Source organism: Mustela erminea, chromosome 9 (assembly GCF_009829155.1).
Source record: "Mustela erminea isolate mMusErm1 chromosome 9, mMusErm1.Pri, whole genome shotgun sequence".
NCBI lineage: Eukaryota > Metazoa > Chordata > Mammalia > Carnivora > Mustelidae > Mustela > Mustela erminea.
In genome coordinates, this window is record NC_045622.1 from 62,246,132 (window position 1) to 62,268,692 (window position 22,561).

The 22,561-nt window shown below is 37.6% G+C and overlaps 1 protein-coding gene across 4 annotated transcripts in view; it reads left to right on the plus strand.

Moving 5' to 3' along the window:
• Positions 1 to 22,561, plus strand: part of LOC116598947 (zinc finger protein 215-like) — a 110,123-nt gene that overhangs the window by 15,897 nt on the left and 71,665 nt on the right. The window contains exons 3-6 of one of the 4 annotated variants that reach the window (XM_032358471.1): positions 1,080 to 1,162; positions 2,486 to 2,618; positions 2,933 to 3,028; positions 10,934 to 12,550. In XM_032358471.1, the coding sequence (XP_032214362.1) occupies positions 1,080 to 1,162; positions 2,486 to 2,618; positions 2,933 to 3,028; positions 10,934 to 11,841 (1,220 nt within the window). In that variant the 3' untranslated portion in view covers positions 11,842 to 12,550. Of the gene's footprint in view, positions 1 to 1,079; positions 1,163 to 2,485; positions 2,619 to 2,932; positions 3,029 to 10,933; positions 12,551 to 22,561 lie in introns of those variants that run through there. The other 3 variants (XM_032358470.1, XM_032358472.1, XM_032358473.1) reach the window with 3 other exon arrangements.

Consider the following 22,561-nt stretch of genomic DNA (forward strand, 5'->3'; position numbering starts at 1 on the left):
GTATCCACAGGTCGAAAGGAAGACGACTGGTTCAGAGTTCACACCTACTGCCGTTTGAGTACCCAAAGAGACCTGCAGAGCCCATCAGCAGCCCTTGATATCCCTGGAACTGGGTTACCTTTTTTTTTTTTTCATTAAAAAATAATTTAAAAATAATAATTTTAAAAAGACAGCCTGGCTCCCCTCACATTTAATTCTAAACATTCTCTGGTGGGCTCTATTTCTATGGCTTTGATTATTGTCTATTAAACTATTGTCTATTAAACTTGTCTATTAAATACATGTACTCTCTAATAAATAATATTGTCTATTAAATTGTGTTCATGTATTGGGTGACTTAATGTTGTTAAGATGATAATACTCCAGGGGCGCCTGGGTGGCTTAGTGGGTTAGAGCCTCTGCCTTCGGCTCAGGTCATGATCCCAGGGTCCTGGGATCCAGCCCCATGTCAGGCTCTTTGTTCAGCGGGGAGCCTGCTTCCCACTTTCTCTCTGCCTGCCTCTCTCTGTCTGTCAAATAAATAAATAAAATCTTTAAAAAAAAAAAAAAGATGATAATACTCCATAAAGCACTCTGTAGGTTCGAATGCAATTCATAGCAAAACTCCAGTTACCTTTTTTTGTAGAAACAGACAAGCTGGTCCTAAAGTTCATATGAAAATACAAAGGACTCCAAATACTCACAACAGCCTTGACAAAGAATAAAAATTAAGGATGCATACTTTCAATGTCAAAACTTACTGCAAAGCTGTAGACTTTAATTAGGACAGAATTCAAGTTATTTTTTGGAATCTGCTACAACCACAGATGAAGCCTCAAAATATTAGTTTGGCCTTCTTCACCCTGATCCAATATTTCTCAACCTCTGGTAGAGTATCAGAATCATTTTTAGAGTTTTTAAAAACTGTAATATCTGAGCCCCACCGTTGGAGATTCTGATTGCTGGTAGGGCCTGACATCGTTATTTTTCCAAAGCTCTGAAGATGATTCCTATGAAGAGCATGTTAGAACTACTACTATAATCATTAAATGTTTCTCCAGGACAAATCTTGTCTCCCTGTTTTCTTTCATCTTTCTCAGAGCTATCCTGCAAGGATTCTGTCCTCCAGAAGGGGAGCATCAAGGAGAAAATGGAATATGACTCACTAACTGGCGATTCCCAGGTGAATTCGTATCCTACTCTTTACTGAAATGATCTTTTTCTTTTTCAGCTTTTGAGCTTTTGCTAAATGTAGTCCATCTAAGGATGTAAGACTGTTATTTCTCCCATAGGACATTGGATCTGTTTTATTTTAGTTAATGATACACTCTGAAAAATATTTAATCCTTGTATTTTTCTGTGCATCTGTTCCCTCTAGTTTAATAGACAATAATCAAAGCCATAGAAATAGAGCCCACCAGAGAATGTTTAGAATTAAATGTGAGGGGAGCCAAGGGCAGAGTCCTGAGTAATGTCATTGAATAGGCAGGAGCAGGAGAAATCCCAGAGGATACTAAAATAAAAGCATCAAAGTGGTAGAGGAAAACCAGGAAGATACGATATCACTGAAAGCCAAGGAGGAGAATTTTGCAAGGATAAAACCTTTAAAAAATTCAGGAAAATCCAGCCTGAGTGGTACTTATTCCCTTACTATCATGAAGATACTAATAGAAGTGAGGTTGAGGGAAGAAGGTGAGGAAGTGGGCAAACTAATGTAGATGATTTTCTCACATCATCTGGCTCTGAGGCATAGGGAGGGAAGAGATTTGTGTATTTCACTGTTACTGAAGGTGCCCGTTATGACAAGCTCGGGAATGCTAGAGAGGGAAGTGCAACAGGTGATGGTGTGAAGGCCCTCATGAGAAATACCTATGCAGGTTCTGATATACCACTGCTAAGGGCCAGGAATATGATGGTAAATGAAAGGAAATCCTTTGTGGAAATGAGTCGAGGCAGACAGGCACACCCAGGGAAGTAAGATAATTGCAGATAGTAATAATTATTACAAAGAAAAGAAACAGTGCAGTAGAGACTGATGAGGAGGGTGGCTACTTCATCTTGGGTAGTCAGGAAAGGACTGGCTGACCGGCCTGGGAAGGAGTTAGCAGGCTGCCTTTCTCAGTTAGAGAAAATGCCCTACCTCTTCTGCTAGCAGAGTCTCCATCTTCATTACAAATTCCCCTCACATCTATCCGAAACTCTTTTTGTTCTGAACTCCTTCTATGGCAGGTATTTTTACTCGATAATAATATTTTGTTCCAGATTTTTGCAACTTTTTTTTTTCTCAACCAAAATAAAAGTTAATTGAGGGTTAGGACTGCACTTGATTTCCTTCTGTAGCCCTCACAGAATACCAAATTGAACTTGATTTTCATCACTTAGAACCCCAAATATTTGTCAGTTTCTTACATATTCTGATGATCTACCCTATTCTTTCCTAATTCATTTCTCCTCTGGTAATATTTTTGGGAGTGACCTTTGGTTACAAAGGAATTTAATGTTTTAGGAACCAGTAACATTCAAAGATGTGATTGTGGAATTCAACGAGGAAGAGTGGGGACAACTGGACCCTGCTATAAAGACTCTGCACAGGGATGTGATGCTGGAGAACTATAGGAACCTGAATTCGTTGTATCAAGGTGGTTTCTGTGTATTTACCTCCTCTGCCTGTCAGTAGTCTCTTTATCTGCTGCTAAAAACCAGAGGACGACTGCAGTGGTTAAGGGTACTTGGGTTTGTGTTCAGGTTTCCTAATATCCTTTGGGCATAATAACACGTTTTCCTGTTGTGTATCTGAGTGGAAGTCCTTCCTAATGGAAAGCTAGACATTCACAAATCCGCGGTGACTGCTAGCCTTTCAGAGGCTCTTAGACTACAGAGGAATGGAATCTCTTCCCTTTAAAAATGGCTGAAGTGTCTGTTTTGTTGTTTTTTTCATTTTCCCCATGAACAGAACATCTATTTTCCAAGCCAGTTGAGATCTCCAAGTTGGAGAGTAAGGAAAGAAGATGGACAGTGGAGCACAAAATCCCAAGCACATCTGTTTTGGGTAAGAACCAGGCAGATACAAGGCAGCTGTAAGAAGCTTCTGTTTGTCAAATACACAGTGTACCGTTAACAGCCTTAGAATAAGAGTCAGGGAGATGACAACCAAACCGCCCAGGCTTTGAAGGGGAGAAGTCACCATTGCCTTTAATTCACAGATTCTTTTCCTTTGGTGGATAGGCAAAAAAGAATGTTGCAGGTAAGGAACACAGGTGAGGAACACACACGCATTTAAAGCTGTGTGGTCCAGAGCAACCTACCTGCCAGTCTCCTCATCTGTAACGTGCAGTTAATTACAGAACTTACCTCCACGTTCCTGTGAGGCTTAAGTGAGTCTTATGGGTAGCACAATTAGAACAGTGCCTAGCACGTGGTAAGTGCTATGTAAACAAACATTAGCTAACCCAACAGGAAATCATATTCTTTCTTTTAAAGAAAACAGAATGTTCTGCTTTATACTAGAGTGACTTTAGTAATCTTCCATTTTTCCTTCGTTTACTATAGAACTTCTTGTGCCCTAAATTTCTACCTTCATGTAATCTCTTAATTCTTACTTTTTGTTTGTGGGAGATTGTTGATTTTTGTATGCTTAATATAAATTTTAGTACATGTAGAAAAGTTTAAAGAGGAGTAGAGCTCACCCCACTACCTCACTCCCCAGAGCTGTGCAGTATTAACATTTTGATTTATTTTCTTGGACTTTTTACTTTGTGATGATGTGTCTCTGTGGGTTGTGAAGATTTGGTTTTTTCCATTGGGATCATCAGGGATATGTGACTTTATATTCTGCAGTTCTCACCTAATATGATACCATGGGGAATTACCTGTGTCACTAAATAGTCTGTGAAAGCATGGTTTCTAATTCACATGTAATGTTCTATCATATACATGTATTATAATATATTTAACTATTCCCCCTAGCTGTTGGACATTCAGATTGTTGCCAAGTTTTGGGGCACATCTGATAAGTCTCTTAGGATATACATATTACAAGAGAAACTCTAGCATCAAGGGGCATGAATTTATTTAAGTCCTGTTACATTGTGCTATATTGTCTGTAGAAAGGTTATACCAATCTGTACTGTCACTAATAATGTATTATCTATTTATTATTATTACCCTAGCACCCTCTTGTTAACCTAAAATCTTTATTGATTTGAAAGGCAAATTATTCAATTTCTTCTTTCTAAGGTAGATTTCCCTGCCCCCCCTTTTCTTTTGGACCCCATTTCTTGCTGCCTTCTTTCACTTACATTTTTACTATTTCTACTTCATCCTCACATTAGCTTTTCAACATTTTTAAATCATTACTGATTTGAAAATTTTTTCTCTCAACCTGTTACTCTATTTCTCACCTCTTTATAGCCAGTCTTCTCAAAATATTTTGTACTTTTCTCATTTCCTCACCCTCTGTTCCTCACCCCATTCCAGTTTAATGCTTATTCTACATCTCCGTCTGAAACAGTCCTTACTAAAGGTCATAGAAGACTTTCTTATAGCTAACTCCAGTGATATTTTTTTATTCCTTATCTTACATTACCTGCTCCTCGCTCTTAAAAACACTCGTAGGTTCTTACAATGCTTCTGATTTTCCTCCTCTCTTTCTGGCCTTTCTTTCTCTGTCTGGTGGAGACTTCTCTTTATCTAACTCTAATTTCAGAGTTTCTCGACATATGGTCTCATTTTGTCATCTTTTCTTAGTCTCTGTTTTCTTCTCTAGGTTATCACAATCACAACTGCAGCTTCACTTACCACACACATGGAGGCGACTTACAAATTTGTGTCTCCAGCCCAGGCTTCCTTTCTGAATTGAAAAATCTGCAGACACATGACATTTCTCTTGGATATCTTCTTTTTTTTAAAGATTTTATTTATTTATTTGACAGAGAGAGAGATCGCAGAGAGGCAGGCAGAGAAAGAGAGAGGAGGAAGCAGGCTCACCATTGAGCAGAGAGCCTGATGCAGAGCTTGATCCCAGGACCCTGAGATCATGACCTGAGCCGAAGGCAGAGGCCTAACGCACTGAGCCACCCAGGTGCCCTTTCTTGGATATCTTAAAGATGACTCCAGTTCTATAAAACCAAAGTCATAACTTTTTGTTTTCCAGTCTTCTTCCATTGTTCCCTGAGCAAATGGCACTGCCATCCATCCAGTTACACAAGTATAGTGATTATCCTTCACACAACTTTATCTCCTCACCTCTCTAATACTTGGTTTTATCTCTCTAAATATCCCTTGAATGTCTCCACTTCTCTTCATCTGTAGTGCCACAACCCTAGTCCATGTACCATCACCATCTCTCATCTCAACTATCCTTGCAGTCTCTCAGTTCATCATACAGGAAGATCTTGCCATGCCTCTTTGCTCTTTTCCCCCAACTCCAGTGTTTGAGCCACATTGCAGTCGGAGAGATCAAGTTCTGTCATATGCTTGCTTAATCACTGTGCTGACTGCAGTTTTGCCTGCTTCAGAACACAGTAGTCCCCACCTGTTTCTCCAGCCACGCCTCACCCTGCATCCTCCCCTCACTCTTTGCACCCAGACCATACTGCTCTGCTTTCAGTCAGCATCTAATATGTATTAGCATCTACTGTGTCCTCAGCACTCTGATAGTTGTTGGAGGACTGCAGAGAAAAGAATTCCACAGGACATACATTCCAGATGTCCCTCAAGTGGGGCTTGCCCTCCATCTCAGGGTTTCTGTTCATGCGGTGTCCTTACATAAAATGCTCTTTCTGTTGTTTGCCTAGTTGACTCCTTGTCTTCCTTCAGATCTCAGATACACATTTCCTCAGGGAAGCCTGTCTTGGTTCGTTTTTTTTCTGTTATATACTCCTGTAAGACCATAATCATCTCTTTTGAGCATTTGTCACAATTATATTTTACTTTTATCTGTATAGGTCTTTGTCTCCCACATTAGGCTTTATGTTCCCTGAGGGTAAAGACCGTGTCTCTCTCTCTTTTTTTTTTTTTTTTAAGATTTTATTTATTTGAGAGAGAATGAGTAAGAGAGAACATGAGAGAGGAGAAGGTCAGAGGGAGAAACAAACTGCCCAAGGAGCTGAGAGCCCAATGCGGGACTCAATCCTGGAAGTCCGGGATCATGACCCGAGCCTAAGGCAGTCGCTCAACCAACTGAGCCACCCAGGCACCGGAGACATGTGTCTTTTTGCCCTACCTTTATATCTGTAGGAACTAAAGGGAAAAACTGGTATGATTATGAGAAAGGTAAAATTAGTTTATTTGTTTTGGTCATTTTCAGTGAATGGCTTTTTGTCCTCTATCTATTAAGACTTTGGAGGTTTTTAGGTAAGATCTCATGGAAATTCCCACTGTTCATCACAGTTATGGCAAATGAAATATTGCTGAGTTTTTTTATTATTTTTTATGGTGTCTGCCAAACATATTTTTAAATTTATGTTATCACATATCTTCCCCCTACCCCTCTGTGCTTTATATCTCTTATTTTTAGGCATAAGAATTTTTCCATCCCCAAATTAGAAATATATTTCCTGATTTTATTCTGATTTCATCTATTTCATCCTTTAAATATAATACTTCAATCAATCTGGAATTTACCTTGGTAAATGTAGTTTATTTTCCAAAACAGTTAATGGACTACAGTGAATTAAAGATGGCTCCAGAATCTTTGTCACTCTTTCCATCAAGATGCAACCTTTGTATTCCTGAAACTAATGTCATATTGTGTGTCAACTATACTTCGGTTAGAGGGAAAAAAAAGGATACAGATTTTGTTTCCCCACCCTTTGAATCTCAGCTAGCACTGGACTGTTTAATCAATACAGTGCAGTAGAGGGGACACTGCTGGTTCCAAGTCTAGCCTGTAATAGGATTTGTAGCTGCCACCTCTTTCTCTTGGAAGTTAGCACCCACTACTTCAGCTAGCTTGGCATTGCTCTTTGTGAGAAGCCCAGCATAGCCACATGGAATGTACATACGTGCACACACACTTAAAGGCTCATCAGATGATCAGAGGCACATCTAGATTTAAGTGCTAATGATCCAAGTTTAATTATAAACAGTTTAAGGTAAATTTGGATAAAGAATATAAAACCAAATTTTGGACAGCTTAATTAAGTAGTCAGAACCTTGAAAAGAGAATCCTGTGGATTTTAATCTATAAAAAAGTCATTGGAATGATTTGAGAATGTGGGGGAAACACTGAGATAGGTCAAAGAAAGGCAGAGGTGGTTTGGCATGGGCTGGTCTCCAGATACCCAGGATTGGGATGATAGGCTAAGGTTTAAAGTGTTCATTTTTGTTTCAGATTAGAGACAAGAACAAAGTCTTATAGGTAAAGCATAGTTTGTGATTTTGGGATTAATAGGAATAAGACATTTACTCAAAATCTATTAAGCACAAAAGGCAAACAAATCATGGGTGTAAAGATAAACAGTAGTGTTTCCTCTAAAATCGATAGATGAGGGTGTTCTGTAATTATTTTATGTTGACCTGAAAGACATAACTAATGAATTTTTTAAAAATGAGAAATTTAATTAGTAGAAAAGAGGGAAAGGGGCTATTATTTGTAAATGGTAACCTTCTACTTAGAAAATCCAAGAAACTCATTGTGAAAACTATTACATCTGTTAAGAGTTTTGTAAGGTGGCCAGATATAAAATAAAAATATTGGTAGCTTTCCTATATGTTAGAACTAAGTGATTTGAAAATAAAAAATATATGAAGGTGATTTTTAAAATAGGAGTAATGAAGTTATGTGAAAAATGAGCTATAGAAATATGAGAACATCAAAGATTTGCTTAGAGAAATACATTTAGGAATTTTGCCATTCAGTAAATACTGCCAGAACAGCTTCTGTTTCAGTTACCTGTTTTTTCTAACAAATTGCCCCAAAATTTACTGATGGGAAATAGCAATCATTTTATTAAGTCTCACAGTTTTGTGAGTTGACTTAGGAGTTCTCAGGATCCACATGATGTTGGCTGAGGATACAGTGTTGTGCTGGGATGGAATGGTCAAGATGGCTCATCACATGGGTGGAAGTTGATGCTGGCTGTCACTGGGAACTTCAGCCCTGTGGACCAGAGCACCTCTATGTGGCCTTTCCTTGAGGCATGGGTTTCTCATAGTATGCCAGCCAAGTTTTGGGTATTTCCTGAGAGGAACTGAAAATTGTCAGTCTCCCCAAAGGCCAAGCCCAGAAGTGGCGTGGTATCACTTCTACCATATTCTGTTGGCTAAGCAGTCACAGGAGTAGCCCATTCTCAAGGGGAAGAAAAATAAACTCCACTTCTCTATGGGAGGGTGTCAAAGAATGTGCATGTATTTTTTTTCATTTATTTATTTTCAGCATAACAGTATCATTATTTTTTCACCCCACCCAGTGCTCCATGCAATCTGTGCCCTCTATAATACCCACCACCTGGTACCCTGACCTCCCACCCCCCGTCCCTTCAAAACCCTCAGATTGTTTTTCAGAGTCCATAGTCTCTCATTATTCACCTCCCTTCCAATTTACCCCAACCCCCTTCTAACTCCCCATGTCTCCATGCTTTTTGTTATGCTCCACAAATAAGTGAAACCATATGATAATTGACTCTCTCTGCTTGACTTATTTCACTCAGCATAATCTCTTCCAGTCCCGTCCATGTTGCTACAAAAGTTGGGTATTCGTCCTTTCTGATGGAGGCATAATACTCCATAGTGTATATGGACCACAACATGTGTTGGAGAGGATGTGGAGAAAGGGGAACCCTCTTACACTGTTGGTGGGAATGCAAGTTGGTGCAGCCTCTTTGGAGAACAGTGTGGAGATTCCTCAAGAAATTAAAAATAGAACTTCCCTTTGACCCTGCCATTGCATTCCTGGATATTTACCCCAAAGATACAGTTGTAGTGAAAAGAAGGGCCATCTGTACCCCAATGTTTATAGCAGGAATGGCCACGGTCGCCAAACTGTGGAAAGAACCAAGATGCCCTTCAACAGATGAATGGATAAGGAAGATGTGCATGTATTTCTTATTACTCAAGCATAATTAATACATGGTGTTATATTTTCAGCTGTACAATATAATGATTCAACAATTCTGCATATTACTCAGTGCTCATCAGGACAAGTGTACTCTTAATCCTCTTCTATCCTCACCCATTTCCCCCCCCCCCCACCTCCCCTTTGGCAAGCACCGGTTTGTTCATTATATTTAAGACTCTTGTTTTTTGTGTATACATACACACACACACACACACACTCACACACCCCTATAAATATCTTCTTTATCCATTCCTCTTTTAAATGATATTTTGGTTGCCTCTATTATCTTGGCTTTTGCAAATAATTGTGCAGTAAACATAATAATTCTGCATATATCTTTTTGAATTAGTGTTTTCATTTTCTTTGGCTAAAAACCCACTAGTGGAATTATTGGATCATGTAGGATTTCTATTTTTAAGTTTTTGAGGAACCTCCATACCATTTTCTATAGTGGCTATACCTGCTGGCATTCCCCCAGCAGTGCACAAGAGTTCCTTTTTCTCTACATCTTTGCCAGCACTGTTATTTTTTGTGTTTCTGATTAACCATTCTGACCAGTGTGAGATGATATCTCATTGTGGTTTTGATTTACATTTCTCTGATCATGAGTGATGCTGAACATCTTTCCATGTGTCTATTGGCCATCTATTGTCTTTTCTGGAAGAATGTCTATTCAAGTCCTCTGTGCAATTATTAATTGGATTGTTGTTAGTTTTTGTCATGTTGAGTTGTTTAAGTTCCTATATATTTTGGATTCTAACCCTTTATTGAATATGTCATTTGAAAATATCTTTCCCATTCAGTAGGCTGCTCTTAATTTTGTTGATGGCTTCCTTCACTGTGCAAAAGATTTTTATCTTGCTGTAGTCCCAGTTGTTTATTTCTGCTTTTATTTTCCTTGCCAAAGGAGACGTATCAAGAAAAATATTGTTATGGCTGATGTCAGAGAAATTTCTGCCTATGTTTTCTGTTAGGAATTTTATGGTTTCAGGTCTCACATTTAGATCTTTAATCCATTTGGGGTTTATTTTTGTATGTAGTATAAGAAAAGGGTCCGGTGTCTGGTGTCATTCTTTTGCATGTAGCTGTTTAGTTTTCCCAACACCATTTGTTGAAGAGACTGTCTTTTTCCCAATTTATATTCTTACTAACTTTATCATAGATCAATTGATCATAAAGGTATGGGTTTATTTCTGGCTATTTTGTTCCGTTGAGTACCATTATGTTTTGATTACTGCAACTTTGCACAGTATGTTTTGATACCACCAGTTTTGTTTTTCTTTTTCAAGATTGGTTTGGTCCAAGAAAAAGGATGGTTTCTCTGCTACTTTTGATTATAGTTTTGTTTTTTTTCCTGCCTTTGTTAAATATGGGGATAATTGCAGCTTGTATGGAAAATAGAAGCACTGATTACAAGTTTGTTATAGCTGGTTAAGATGTGGTGCCTATAAACATAGACATGTTTTTAAAGATATGATTAAATTTCTATCTTAGAAGGGTGTATTTATTATTGATGAACAGTGTAGGTTAAGAGAGGCAAAAGCAAGATGCTAGAGAAAGGAAGGCTAGATATAACCCACACAGACTAGTTATGAACCAGTAATAATAAAATAATTTGGACTATGATGTTTCATATGCTTGATATTTTCCCAAGCCCTGTGTATTCTCTGTAATATTCTTGAATAGCTCTCCTCATATTTTATGATCTCCTAACCTCCCTTTTAATACTTTTATCCCTTTTATTTCTTCTATAGTTCTTTTTCTAATCTCATCTTACATTTCCATTGTGTATTGAAGGCCTATAAAATATGCATATCCCTTATGTGTTTTAGCATCCCTTTCCTAATTAAACAATTTCCCTTCTTCTAATTCATGGAATTTTTAATTTCTTTTTAGACAGAGAGATAATTTCAGAAAACCAAGATTCAATTCCAAAGCAGAGAATTAATGGAAAAAAATCCTCTCCTGGAGTGAATATGACAAGACTGACCAAAAGTAGATCCCCTTCTTTAGATGCTTGGATGAGTGATGATTGGTTATATAGGAACCAGGAACACTGGGACATAAATTTGCCAGAAGAAGCTTTTGTTCATAAAACAGTCTACACTGAGGTGGGAAACTTTGAAGTTAGTGAGAATAAGAAAAGTTTAGATGTTAAGTCAGTTAATTCAATTTTGGGTATACAACAAGGAAATCCTATGAAAAAGGGGTCTTCAGACTATGGTAAGTTTAAAACTAACTTCAAATTTAACTTAGACTCAGGTAAGCAATATGCAGAATATAATGAATGTGGAAATGCCTTGAGCCTGAGTATAGATATTCAAGACCCAGAAAGTCATACCTCAGTGAATCCCTATGAATGCTATCAATGTGGGAGAGCCTTCAGCCGGAGTTCATCCCTCATTCGACATCAGATCATTCACACAGGAGAGAAACCCTATAAATGCAGTGAATGTGGGAGATTCTTCAACAGACGTACAAACCTTACTAAGCATCAAAAAATTCATACTGATGCAAAGGTCTGTGAAGGCAGTAAATGTAGAAAAGCTTTCAGTGAGAGTGAAGACAGTAATAAAAATTCAAGACTTCATTCTGGAGATAATCCCTATGAATGTGTTAACTGTGGAAAATCCTTCAGCCGGAGCTCCTCCCTTATTCGACATCAAATGATTCATACAGGAGAGAAACCTTTCAAATGTAAGGAATGTGAGAAAACCTTCAACAGGAGTTCAAACCTTAAAAAACACCAAAAACTTCATACTCAAGAGAAATCCTGTAAAAGGAAGACACACAGACAACAATGAATTTAACATCGATGAATTTATACTAGAGGGAATCCTGTGAATAGAGTAAATGCAAGAAAACATTTGTCAGGGATTCTTCCTCATATCCCTTCCTCATAATAGGGATTCATAACTCATATGGCAGAATTAATATTGGAGAGAAATCTGTTATTGCGTAGGAATCTATTCCCAAATGAAGCCACAAGGGTTTAGAGTAAAATGTATCACCATACAAGTCTTTGCCTGTCATTATTCTGATAATCCATTTGCCATCATCATTCCTAGTTCATAAATGGAACCTGTGGCATCCTTATATTCACATGACTTATTGAAGTAGATATTAGGGAGGAGCCAAGCAATCAATATCCTTGGAATTGATATTTAATAAAACTCAAACTTTTAGTCCTTACGAGAAGGTCATGAGAAACCAGGAGCTCACGGGAATATAGGAATACTTCTAAAGACTGAACTCTCTGAATTAATGTTAGAGACCACAGGAATGACAAATTACTCCATGACATATCTTGGCTCTCTTAATGCTGAGTGGGGACTAGAATTGGAAGAGGATTATCAGCTGCAGTGGCAAGTGGATTCTGTATATGGTTGTCACATCTTCATTTTTAAAAGTACTCTTTGGAATGTAGGCTGGAGGGACATCCATATTCTTGGGTCTGTCATTTATTCCAAATATTAAGAGGTCAATAAAGTGTCATAGTACTCTGTTCACTAGTTTCCTTGTTCTGCTGTAAGTTATTTCTGTAAGTTACCTTTAGGATCTTGAGCCAAGAAACTTATCATTAATATGCCCCAAAATATTCATATTGGAGAGATTCCCAATGAATGATGGTGGTAGTATTTTGTAAAAGCTCATATCTTATTCAAAAATAGAAAAGGTATACTGGAGTATGAACACTTAAAGATGAGTTAATGTGCAAAATTATTCTCTGTTCATTTGTTCTAAGGTTTCAGGTCTTTAATCCACTTTTTATTTAACTTTTGTGTATGGTATAAGGGTGGTCCATTTTCATCCTTTTTTCCATATGACTGTCCAGTTTTCCTAGCATTGTTGATTGAGGAGATTATCCTTTCACCATTGTATATTCTTGGCTCCTTTGTAGCAAATTAACTGACCATATACATATGAGGGCTTATTTCTGGACACTTGTTCTCTTCCATTGATATTTATGTCTGTGTTTATGCTAATACCATACTGTTTTGGTTACTATAGCTTTGTAATATAGCTTGAAGTCAGGAAATGTAATACCTACAGCTTTGCTCTTCTTTCTCAAGATTACTTTTACTGTTCAGAGTCTCTTGTGGTTCCATACAAATTTTAGAATTTTTTTTTCTGTTTCTGTGAAAAATGCCACTGGGATTTTGATAGGAGTTAGTTGCACTGAATCTGTAGAGTCTTTGGGTGATATGGACATTTTAACAGTATTAATTCTTCTAAGCCATGAGCATGGAAGATCTTCCCATTTATTTTTGCCTTCTCAAATTTACCCATAGATATTTTATTGTTTCATGGGGTTGTAAATAGGATCCCATTAACAACTGCATGAAAAGAATAAAATATCTATGGATAAATTTAACCAAGGAGATGAAAGATCTGTACATTGAAAACTATCAGACATTGATGAAAGAAATTGAAGACACAAATAAATGGGAAGATCTTTGCCATTCAGCCTCAATGCAGGGAATCTCAAAAACCTGCCCCCTCTCTCTGTGCCCATATGCCATATCCCATGACTTACTAAGGGATTCTACTAGTTGTTATCCATTATATTTATTCATTCTCATTGTTATAGAAGTTTAGCTAGACACATAGCCACCCAACTGTAAATTTCTGTTAATAAGTACTCATCAATGGGATGTGAACAGAAATGATGTTTGTCACTTCTAAGTCTTGCCCGTCAAGCAGCTAGGCATCATTCTATTCTCCTGACAGGTTTTCCTCTCTCTGCTGGTTGGAGAACCGTGAACACTGTAGTGACGGCAGTGGACTACAAGTGGAATCCAGTATTAGGAGTGGAATCCTGGGCCACCCATCTACCTCCAGACAGTTAGAGAGAAATAAACTTCAGTCACGTAGAAGCTCCTTGTTTTGTTGTTTTGTTTTTTTGTACAACAGGTTGGCCTGTGCCTTAGTTAAAATGCTCACCAAATCTTTCAGACTCAAAAAAAAAAAAAAAAAACCTTTCAGACTCTTCCTTGTATCTATCTACATATATCCCTACTGGTACTATATTTATGTTTCTGGTTACTATCTTCTCTCTTACATTACTTCACCTAGTCTCTCTGCCTTGAAATTCTGTAAAATGAAGGCAGAGGATCTTTTTGAAATACAAATTTTGATTATTGCACACAAATGCTTTAAACTTTCAAAGAATCCCCATAAACTTTTAAGTGAAATCTAAACTCTGAAACAGCTTGTCTTGCATGAAAGTTCTAATGTTCTCTTGCACTGCAACCTTTGAATTCCATGTCAGCCATGCAGCAGCTTCCAGGTTCGCATCTACCCATCTACCATGTGTGCTTAGCTCATATCCATATGATATTTCCTATTCATGGAGACCTCTTTCTCTTCATCTAGCTAATTTTCACTACTTCAAGTAGAAAGAGTTCTTTCTCTAGAAAGCCACCTCTGACAAGACTGAGAAAATCTATGTACTAAATTCCACATACTTAGATGTTTACAACACTTACAGGAATTATTTACTGGACTGTATCCCCTAACTACTTAGTATGCTTGGGGGGACAAGTAGTCTGTAAAAAGTAGCATACTGTATGCTGGCAACAAATGGTATTGAATGTGAGTAGGAAATAGACCTGACCACTTGTTTTTTACACCTCATTGAAAAACAATGTAACCAAAGACATTTTAAATATATATTTTTAGAGAGTGTGCATGAGCAAGGGTAAGGCGCAGAGGGTGAGAGAGAATCCCAAGCCTATTGCACAGAGCGTGGAGACCTAGGAGGGACTTGATCTCACAACCCTGAGATCATGACCTGAGCCAAAATTAAGAATCTCATGCTATCAGACAACAAAGAGAAATAAAAGGTATCCAAATAGGCAATGAAGAAGTCAAACTCTCTCTCTTCACAGATGACATGATTCTTTATATGGAAAACCCAAAAGACTCCACCCCCAAACTGCTAGAACTCATACAGCAATTCAGCAACGTGGCAGAATACAAAGTCAATGTACAGAAATCAGTGGCTTTCTTATACACTAACAATGAAAATATAGAAAGGGAAATTAGAGAATCGATTCCATTTATGATAGCACCAAGAACCCTAAGATACCTGGGAATAGACCTAACCAAAGAGGTAAAGGAACTGTACTCAAGGAACTACAGAACACTCATGAAAGAAATTGAAGAAGATACAAAAAGATGGAAGACCATTCCATGCTCTTGGATCGGAAGAATAAACATTGTTAAAATGTCTATACTGCCTAGAGCAATCTATACTTTTAATGCCATTCTGATCAAAATTCCACCGGTATTTTTCAAAGAGCTGGAGCAAATAATCCTAAAATTTGTATGGAATCAGAAGAGACCCCGAATTGCTAAGGAAATGTTGTAAAACAAAACAAAACAAAAAAAAACTGGCAGCATCACGTTAACTGATTTCAAGCTTTACTACAAAGCTGTGATCACCAAGACAGCATGGTACTGGCATCAAAACAGACACATAGACCAGTGGAACAGAGTAGAGAGTCCAGATATGGACCCTCAACTCTATGGTTAAATAATCGACAAAACAGGAAAAAATATACAGTGGAAAAAAGACAGTCTCTTCAATAAATGGTGCTGGGAAAACTGGACAGCTATATGTAGAAGAATGAAACTCAATCATTCTCTTACACTGTACATAAAAATAAACTCAAAATGGATAAAAGACCTCAACATGAGACAGGAATCCGTCGGAATCCTAGAGGAGAATATAGGCAGTAAACTCTTCGATATCAGCCACAGCAACTTCTTTCAAGATATGTCTCCAAAGGCAAAGGAAACAAAAGTGAAGTTGAACTTTTGGGACTTCAAGATCAAAAGCTTCTGCACAAGCAAACAGTCAACAAAACAAAGAGGCAACCCACGGAATGGGAGAAGATACTTGCAAATTACAGTACAGAAAAAAGGTTGATATCCAGGATCTATAATGAACTCCTCAAACTCAACACACACAAAACAGATAATCATGTCAAAAAATGGACAGAAGATATGAACAGACACTTCTCCAATGAAGACCTACAAATGGCTATCAGACACATGAAAAAATGTTCATCATCACTAGCCATCAGGTAGATTAAACCACATTGAGATACCACCTTATACCAGTTAGAATGGCCAAAATTAGCAAGACAGGAAACCTGTGTTGGAGAGAATGTGGAGAATGGGGAACCCTCTTACACTATAGGTGGGAATGCAAGTTGGTGCAGCCACTTTGGAAAACAGTGTGGAGATTCCTCAAGAAATTAAGTTAGAGCTTCCCTATGACCCTGCCATTGCACTACTGAGTATTTACCCCAAAGATACAGATGTAGTGAAAAGAAGGGCCATCTGTACCCCGATGTTCATAGCAGCAATGGCCACGGTCGCCAAACTGTGGAAAGAACCAAGATGTCCTTCAACGGATGAATGGATAAGAAGATGTGGTCATATACACTATGGAGTATTATGCCTCCATCAGAAAGGATGAACACCCAACATTTGTAGCAACATGGATGGGACTGGAAGAGATTATGCTGAGTGAAATAAGTCAAGCAGAGAGAGTCAATTATCATATGGTTTCACTTATTTGTGGAGCATAACAAATAGCATGGAGGACAAGGGGAGATGGAGAGGAGAAGGGAGTTGAGGAAAATTGGAAGAGGAGGTGAATCATGAGAGACTATGGACTCTGAAAAACAATCTGAGGGTTTTGAAGGGGCGGGGGGTGGGAGGTTGGGGGAACCAGGTCGTGGGTATTAGAGAGGGCATGGATTGCATGGAGCACTGGGTGTGGTGCAAAAACAATGAATACTGTTATGCTGAAAAGAAATAAAAAATTTAATAAAAAAAAAAGAAAAAGAAAAAAATAATTTAATGCTTAACAGACTGAGCCAACCAGGTGCCCCTCTCCAAAGACATTTTTAAATGAATACTGATGATCCCACTACTATAACATTAATACTTTTTTTTTTCAAATTTGTGTATTCCTTTGAATAAAATATGTTGTTCACACTGAATTAGGATTGAATTATGTTTAGTGGCCCTGATTGGGCTCTGTTTTGCTATCATCTTCATAGATGTTGAGCTTGGAATTTAGAAATTTACCAATACCAGTTCTGTTCTACCAATCTTCTCCAAGTACTCCTTGATACCCAAGTTGTTTATTCTTGCCGCCATTACTTCATTTTGATTTTGTAATGGCTGAAATACGTTATTTTTTTTTAAAGATCCACAGTTGTCTTAGACATTAAACTATGTACCAATCCAGCAAGTGAGGAAAATCATATTAGTTACAGAATTTCCCTTTACATCTTCGTTGTGGCAAAATGCTAGCATCTCAGTGGGTTTGACTTCTGGATGAAAATGTGTAAGAAGGGTCCAGTAAAGACAGTTTTGTGGGGTTTTTCTGTTTTGTTTTGTTTTTGTTTTTTGTTTTTGCAGTCTTTGAGATAACTTCTATAGGAGAGACACTATAAAGTGATCCACGCTCCCACATCCTTAAGGAATTTGATTCCAAGCCCCTCCCGTCATTTCCAGAATAAAATCTTCCTGGCTCAGCCCCTAGTTTTGTGACCTCACTGTAGGCAGTACCAAGAGCTGCAAGAGGTTCCGTTTGAGACCTGTGAGATCTCCAGTAAATGCATCTACAATTCGTAGCTTCAGCCTATCAATAAAAACAAATCAAGCCTAAACCTCTGCTTGCCCTGGAAGTGCCTCTAGTGTGACAGGGCAGAGCAGGCTGGAAGGTTTGGATACTCAGCCCACCACAACTGGCAATAGTACCCAACTCCATTCCTAAGAACTCTCAACCCAAGGTAGCCTTATGGATTTATCCCGGCTGGAAACCACTGCCCCGTAAGGCCTGGGCGGGGCAGGGAAGTCGAAAGTGGAACAGTGCGGAGCCTGGGTGGTAGTAGGTAGCGTTGTCCGTCGCCCTGCGCAAGTGCGATGCTGTTCAACTGACTGGGTCTGTTTTCCACCCATAGCTTCGTGTCTGCTCTGTGGTTCTGGAATTCATAAGCATTCCCATGAAAACCGGGTAACAGTACTGACTTTTGGACTTCTCTTCTCTTGGACTTGTCATTGGAAGTATACCATGACCTCTAGTCCCCAGTGCCATGAAAGACTTTGCCATTTGGTGTCTTCAGACTTAGTGGTTTCTGGCTGGCTGGGCCTTTCTACTTGGGTAGAGGTTCGCGAACCTTTTCAAGTCACGATTTCTCTTGACGATAGCGTGCTCTTTCTAGGACCTTTCTTGAAGTGGTGAAATTAAAATGACATTAAACTGTTTCGATTTAGCAAAATGTGCTGTGAAAATTAATATTACATGGTTTGCACTGTTATAGAATTCATTAGGGGACTTTAAGACTCGTTAATTCAACCTCTGTAATTTACATCTAAGGTTATTTAAACTCAGAGAAGTCAAATGATTGTCCCAATACCATGCCATTGATAAAAGACCCTAGGTTAAACTTGAGAGTCCTTCAGATCTTTCAGCCACTGTGCTTTTCACTGTTCACCAGGAAACTTTAAAAAAAAAAATGTTACTCTATCCCCAGGGGTACAGGTCTGTGAATCACCAGGTTTACCCCTGGGGATAGAGTATTATGCCTCCATCAGAAAGGATGAATACCCAACTTTTGTAGCAACATGGACGGGACTGGAAGAGATTATGCTGAGTGAAATAAGTCAAGCAGTGAGAGTCAATTATCATATGGTTTCACTTATTTGTGGAGCATAACAAATAGCATGGAGGACATGGGGACTTAGAGTGGAGAAGGGAGTTGGGGGAAATTGGAAGGGGAGGTGAACCATGAGAGACTATGGACTCTGAAAAACAATCTGAGGGTTTTGAAGGGACGGGGGGTGGGAGGTTGGGGTACCAGGTGGTGGGTATTATAGAGAGCACGGATTGCATGGAGCACGGGGTGTGGTGCAAAAATAATGAATACTGTTATGCTGGAAATAAAAAAAAAAATGTTAAAGTTCGAATTTATTTGACAGTTAACTTTAATGTTTAGTGGAAGACACCTGTACACATGTACAGGTGGTCTGTATTATAAGTTCCAGAACATGAACATGGGAAGACGAACAAAAGCACTTGCTAGTGGTAAAGTAAACTATCTTTTGGAGTGGATTGCATAAACCTAGTGCAGTACTCAGTAGGTTTGGCCTGATGACGTTCTGCATAACTCCTCGTTCACACTGACCCAATGGTTATAAATTTGACATTAGGCGGAAGTATACCTTTTTTTTTCATAGTAACTGATGTGAGCTTGGGCAACCTAGCTCTTAACCACCAGGCTATACTTATTCTTAAGACTACATGTTTTGCTCAGTCTCCTTGAAATAACCTACTCCTTTCCCCTGCCCTCCCCTCAGGTTATTTATTCAGACTAAGATTGGAATCATACCCTAACTCCTACCCAAGGTTGCGCTGGACTAATCCTTTGGCACAATTTGAACTTCTTATTATCCAGATGAAAAAACCCTATATCTTTAGAAATAGCTCAAACTCCAAAATGAAATCATTAATCTAGACAGAATGATTTCACTCTTCCTAAAACCATATGTGCTCAACCACAAGTTTTTGCATGCAGTTCCTCCTGTCTGTAAATGATTTTAGTCTTCTTTTTACATATTAAAATGCTATCCAAAACCCAATTTTAAAACTACCTTCTGATACATTCATCTTACTCGAAATCTATAAAAAATTGGATTATTTCTCTCACCTCCCCTGTTAATACTAGGTTAACACCTTATCTCTTGTAGACATTATTGCAATACCTCCTAAGTGGAACACTTGCTTTGCCTCTAGCCCCTACCTTTGGTAAATTCTTCATAGCCTTAGAGTGACCCTGTCAAAATTTAAATCATACCTCTTAAAACCTTTCAGTGGTTTTTCATTCTATCTTTAACCTTACTTTTTTATTCAAAGTGTTAATCAACATATAGGGTATTATTAGTTTCAGAAGTAGAGTTCATTTTTTTTTAGTATGTTTTCCCAATTTATGCTCATGAGCACACAAGGGAAAAATAAAATGAACAATTAAAAAAGGAAGCTATCTCCCACTGTTAAAATTCACTGACACCACACAGTTGTGTACTAAATGGCCTGTGGCCTCCATTCTTGCTCATTCTCTTTCCCTCACTCTATAACATATCCAGTCTCCACACTGTTGTTAAAGTCATCTTTCCAAAATGATAGTATCATACCCTCCTTTAAGATTCCTTAATGTTTCTTCATGACTAACAAAAACTTTTTAGCTTGACACAGAAAGTCCTTCATGATCTGGCCATCCTCTAACTTCTTCCAATTTCACACTTGCTATGCCATCAGTGTCAGGCTACTTGTAGCCAGCCATTTACATCATCTGTTTTCATGATTTCATTTCTTTGCACAAATTACACTTCTGCAACGTATATTCCAAACCAGTAATTGAATATAGAAAATTGTAAAAGTTGACAGAAGTAATCGGAAACTTCATACACGATGACATCTATGGCAGTTAAATTCATGATATAAAAATGAGAAGCCTGGGGGTGCCTGGGTGGCTCAGTGGGTTAAAGCCTCCGCCTTCGGCTCAGGTCATAATCCCAGGGTCCTGGGATCTAGCCTCACATCGGGCTCTCTGCTCATAAAGGAGCCTGCTTCCTCCTCTCTCTCTGCCTGCCTCTCTGCCTAGTTGTGATTTCTCTCTGTCAAATAAATAAAATATTAAAATATATATATATATATATATATATATATATATATATATATATATATTTTCATGGATGTGGTGGCAATTCTAGGCTGCAGAATCATGTAGAGGGGAGGGTCAACATGTAGAGAGGAGAGGCTACCCAAAGGGAAACAAGTTTTGGGGAGAATGGCTTTGTGTAATGGCTTTCCAAAGTTCCTATATAAAAGCTTTTGTCCTTCTATTTTTTCTGTGAGATTTCAAAACATGAATGTTATAGAGCTCTATCTTTGAGTTAGATAACTTAAGCGGGTCTCTGTTCTTTGGAAATAGAATCACTCTAATAATGTGTAATCTATCCCCAAAAGATATATGCCTAGAAATGAAATAGCTGTTGGAAGAAATATCAACAATTTTAAGGCTTATGATTAGCCAAATAGCTTTCCAGAGTCTATCAATTTACCCTCATTGAAAATAGTGTGTAAGTATCAATCACTCTGTACTCTCACTGAAAATAGCTATTAGAATTGTTAATAGAAGTGGTGTTTTATTGCTTTAATCTGTGGATGTCCTTTGCCAATATTTAGTAGATGCCCATCTTACTAATTTATTAGTAAATTTCTTAACTGTCAGAGTCATGACAAATATTTTTCCTATTATCTAATTTCCATGATTTTTACCTACAGTTTAGAAAATTTTATGTGGTCAAATTTCTAGGTATTTTTTCTGAGTTCTTCCTTTTTATCTTTTTATCTTCCTTTTTTATTCTTTAAAAAAGCTTATGTGTGTGTTTTCATCTATATAAAAACCCACTTTGGTGAATTCAAACATTCATGTTAAAGTAGCACAACCCTCTTTAGAAAGAAATTTTATGCTAATCTTGAATATGAATTAGATAAAAATGAGGTTAAATTTTTAGTTCATTTCTGATGTACCATACTTCATGAAACCACATGGAGATTCACAGAAATCGACCTGAAAACCTGTGCTTTAATTAATACATATTAGAACAATATATATATGATGTAGGTCATGAAAGCCCAATTTAGTTTTTTACCAGAGTTAAATCATTTCCTTAGCACCATTTACTGAATAATCATTTTCCTATTCGTAGGTATTTTTAACATGTAAAGTATATAAGCATATATACTAAATATATTATATTATATATGTTATCCATATACTGGTCTGTTTCTAAGCAATTTACTGACTTGAGCATTCTGAACATTTTTTTCAAATGTATAATCAGTTTCTCCATTAATTTCAATATATCATTTACTTTTTTTTACCATTTGCTTTTTATTTTAGGGCAATGTCATTGATCTTTTAAATTATCTTTGCTCTTCTCCAGTGTCTGTTTTTCTTAAAAGACTTTAGATTTTTTTAAAATTTCAAATCTCATTGGGGTTTTGATGAAATTTGAAATCTATAGATTAACTTAGGAACATTTCCTCTAAAAAAATTTTAAGACTTCTCTATGCAAGTCCTCTTTTATTTTCCTCAGATTTTCTTTTTCATTCTACATTCTTACTTGTTCTTCTTTAGAAAATAAATTTGTGTTATTATAAACCATACTTTTTTCCTACCCATATTTTCTGATTATAGCAAGAATTTAGGAAACTACTGGTTTTTATATTTTTACTCACCTTATGTATTCTAACAAACACCCACAGTCTCCCTCTCAGGCATTTATATATCATCTGCTTTTATACTCAGCATTTGTGTGTTAAATATTTTTTTTACACAGCTACTTATTTTGGACACTTGACTGTGTAAATGATGTTAGTTCTCATTGCCAGTTTTAGACCAGAATTTCCACATTCTTGAGCTCTCTTTAAGA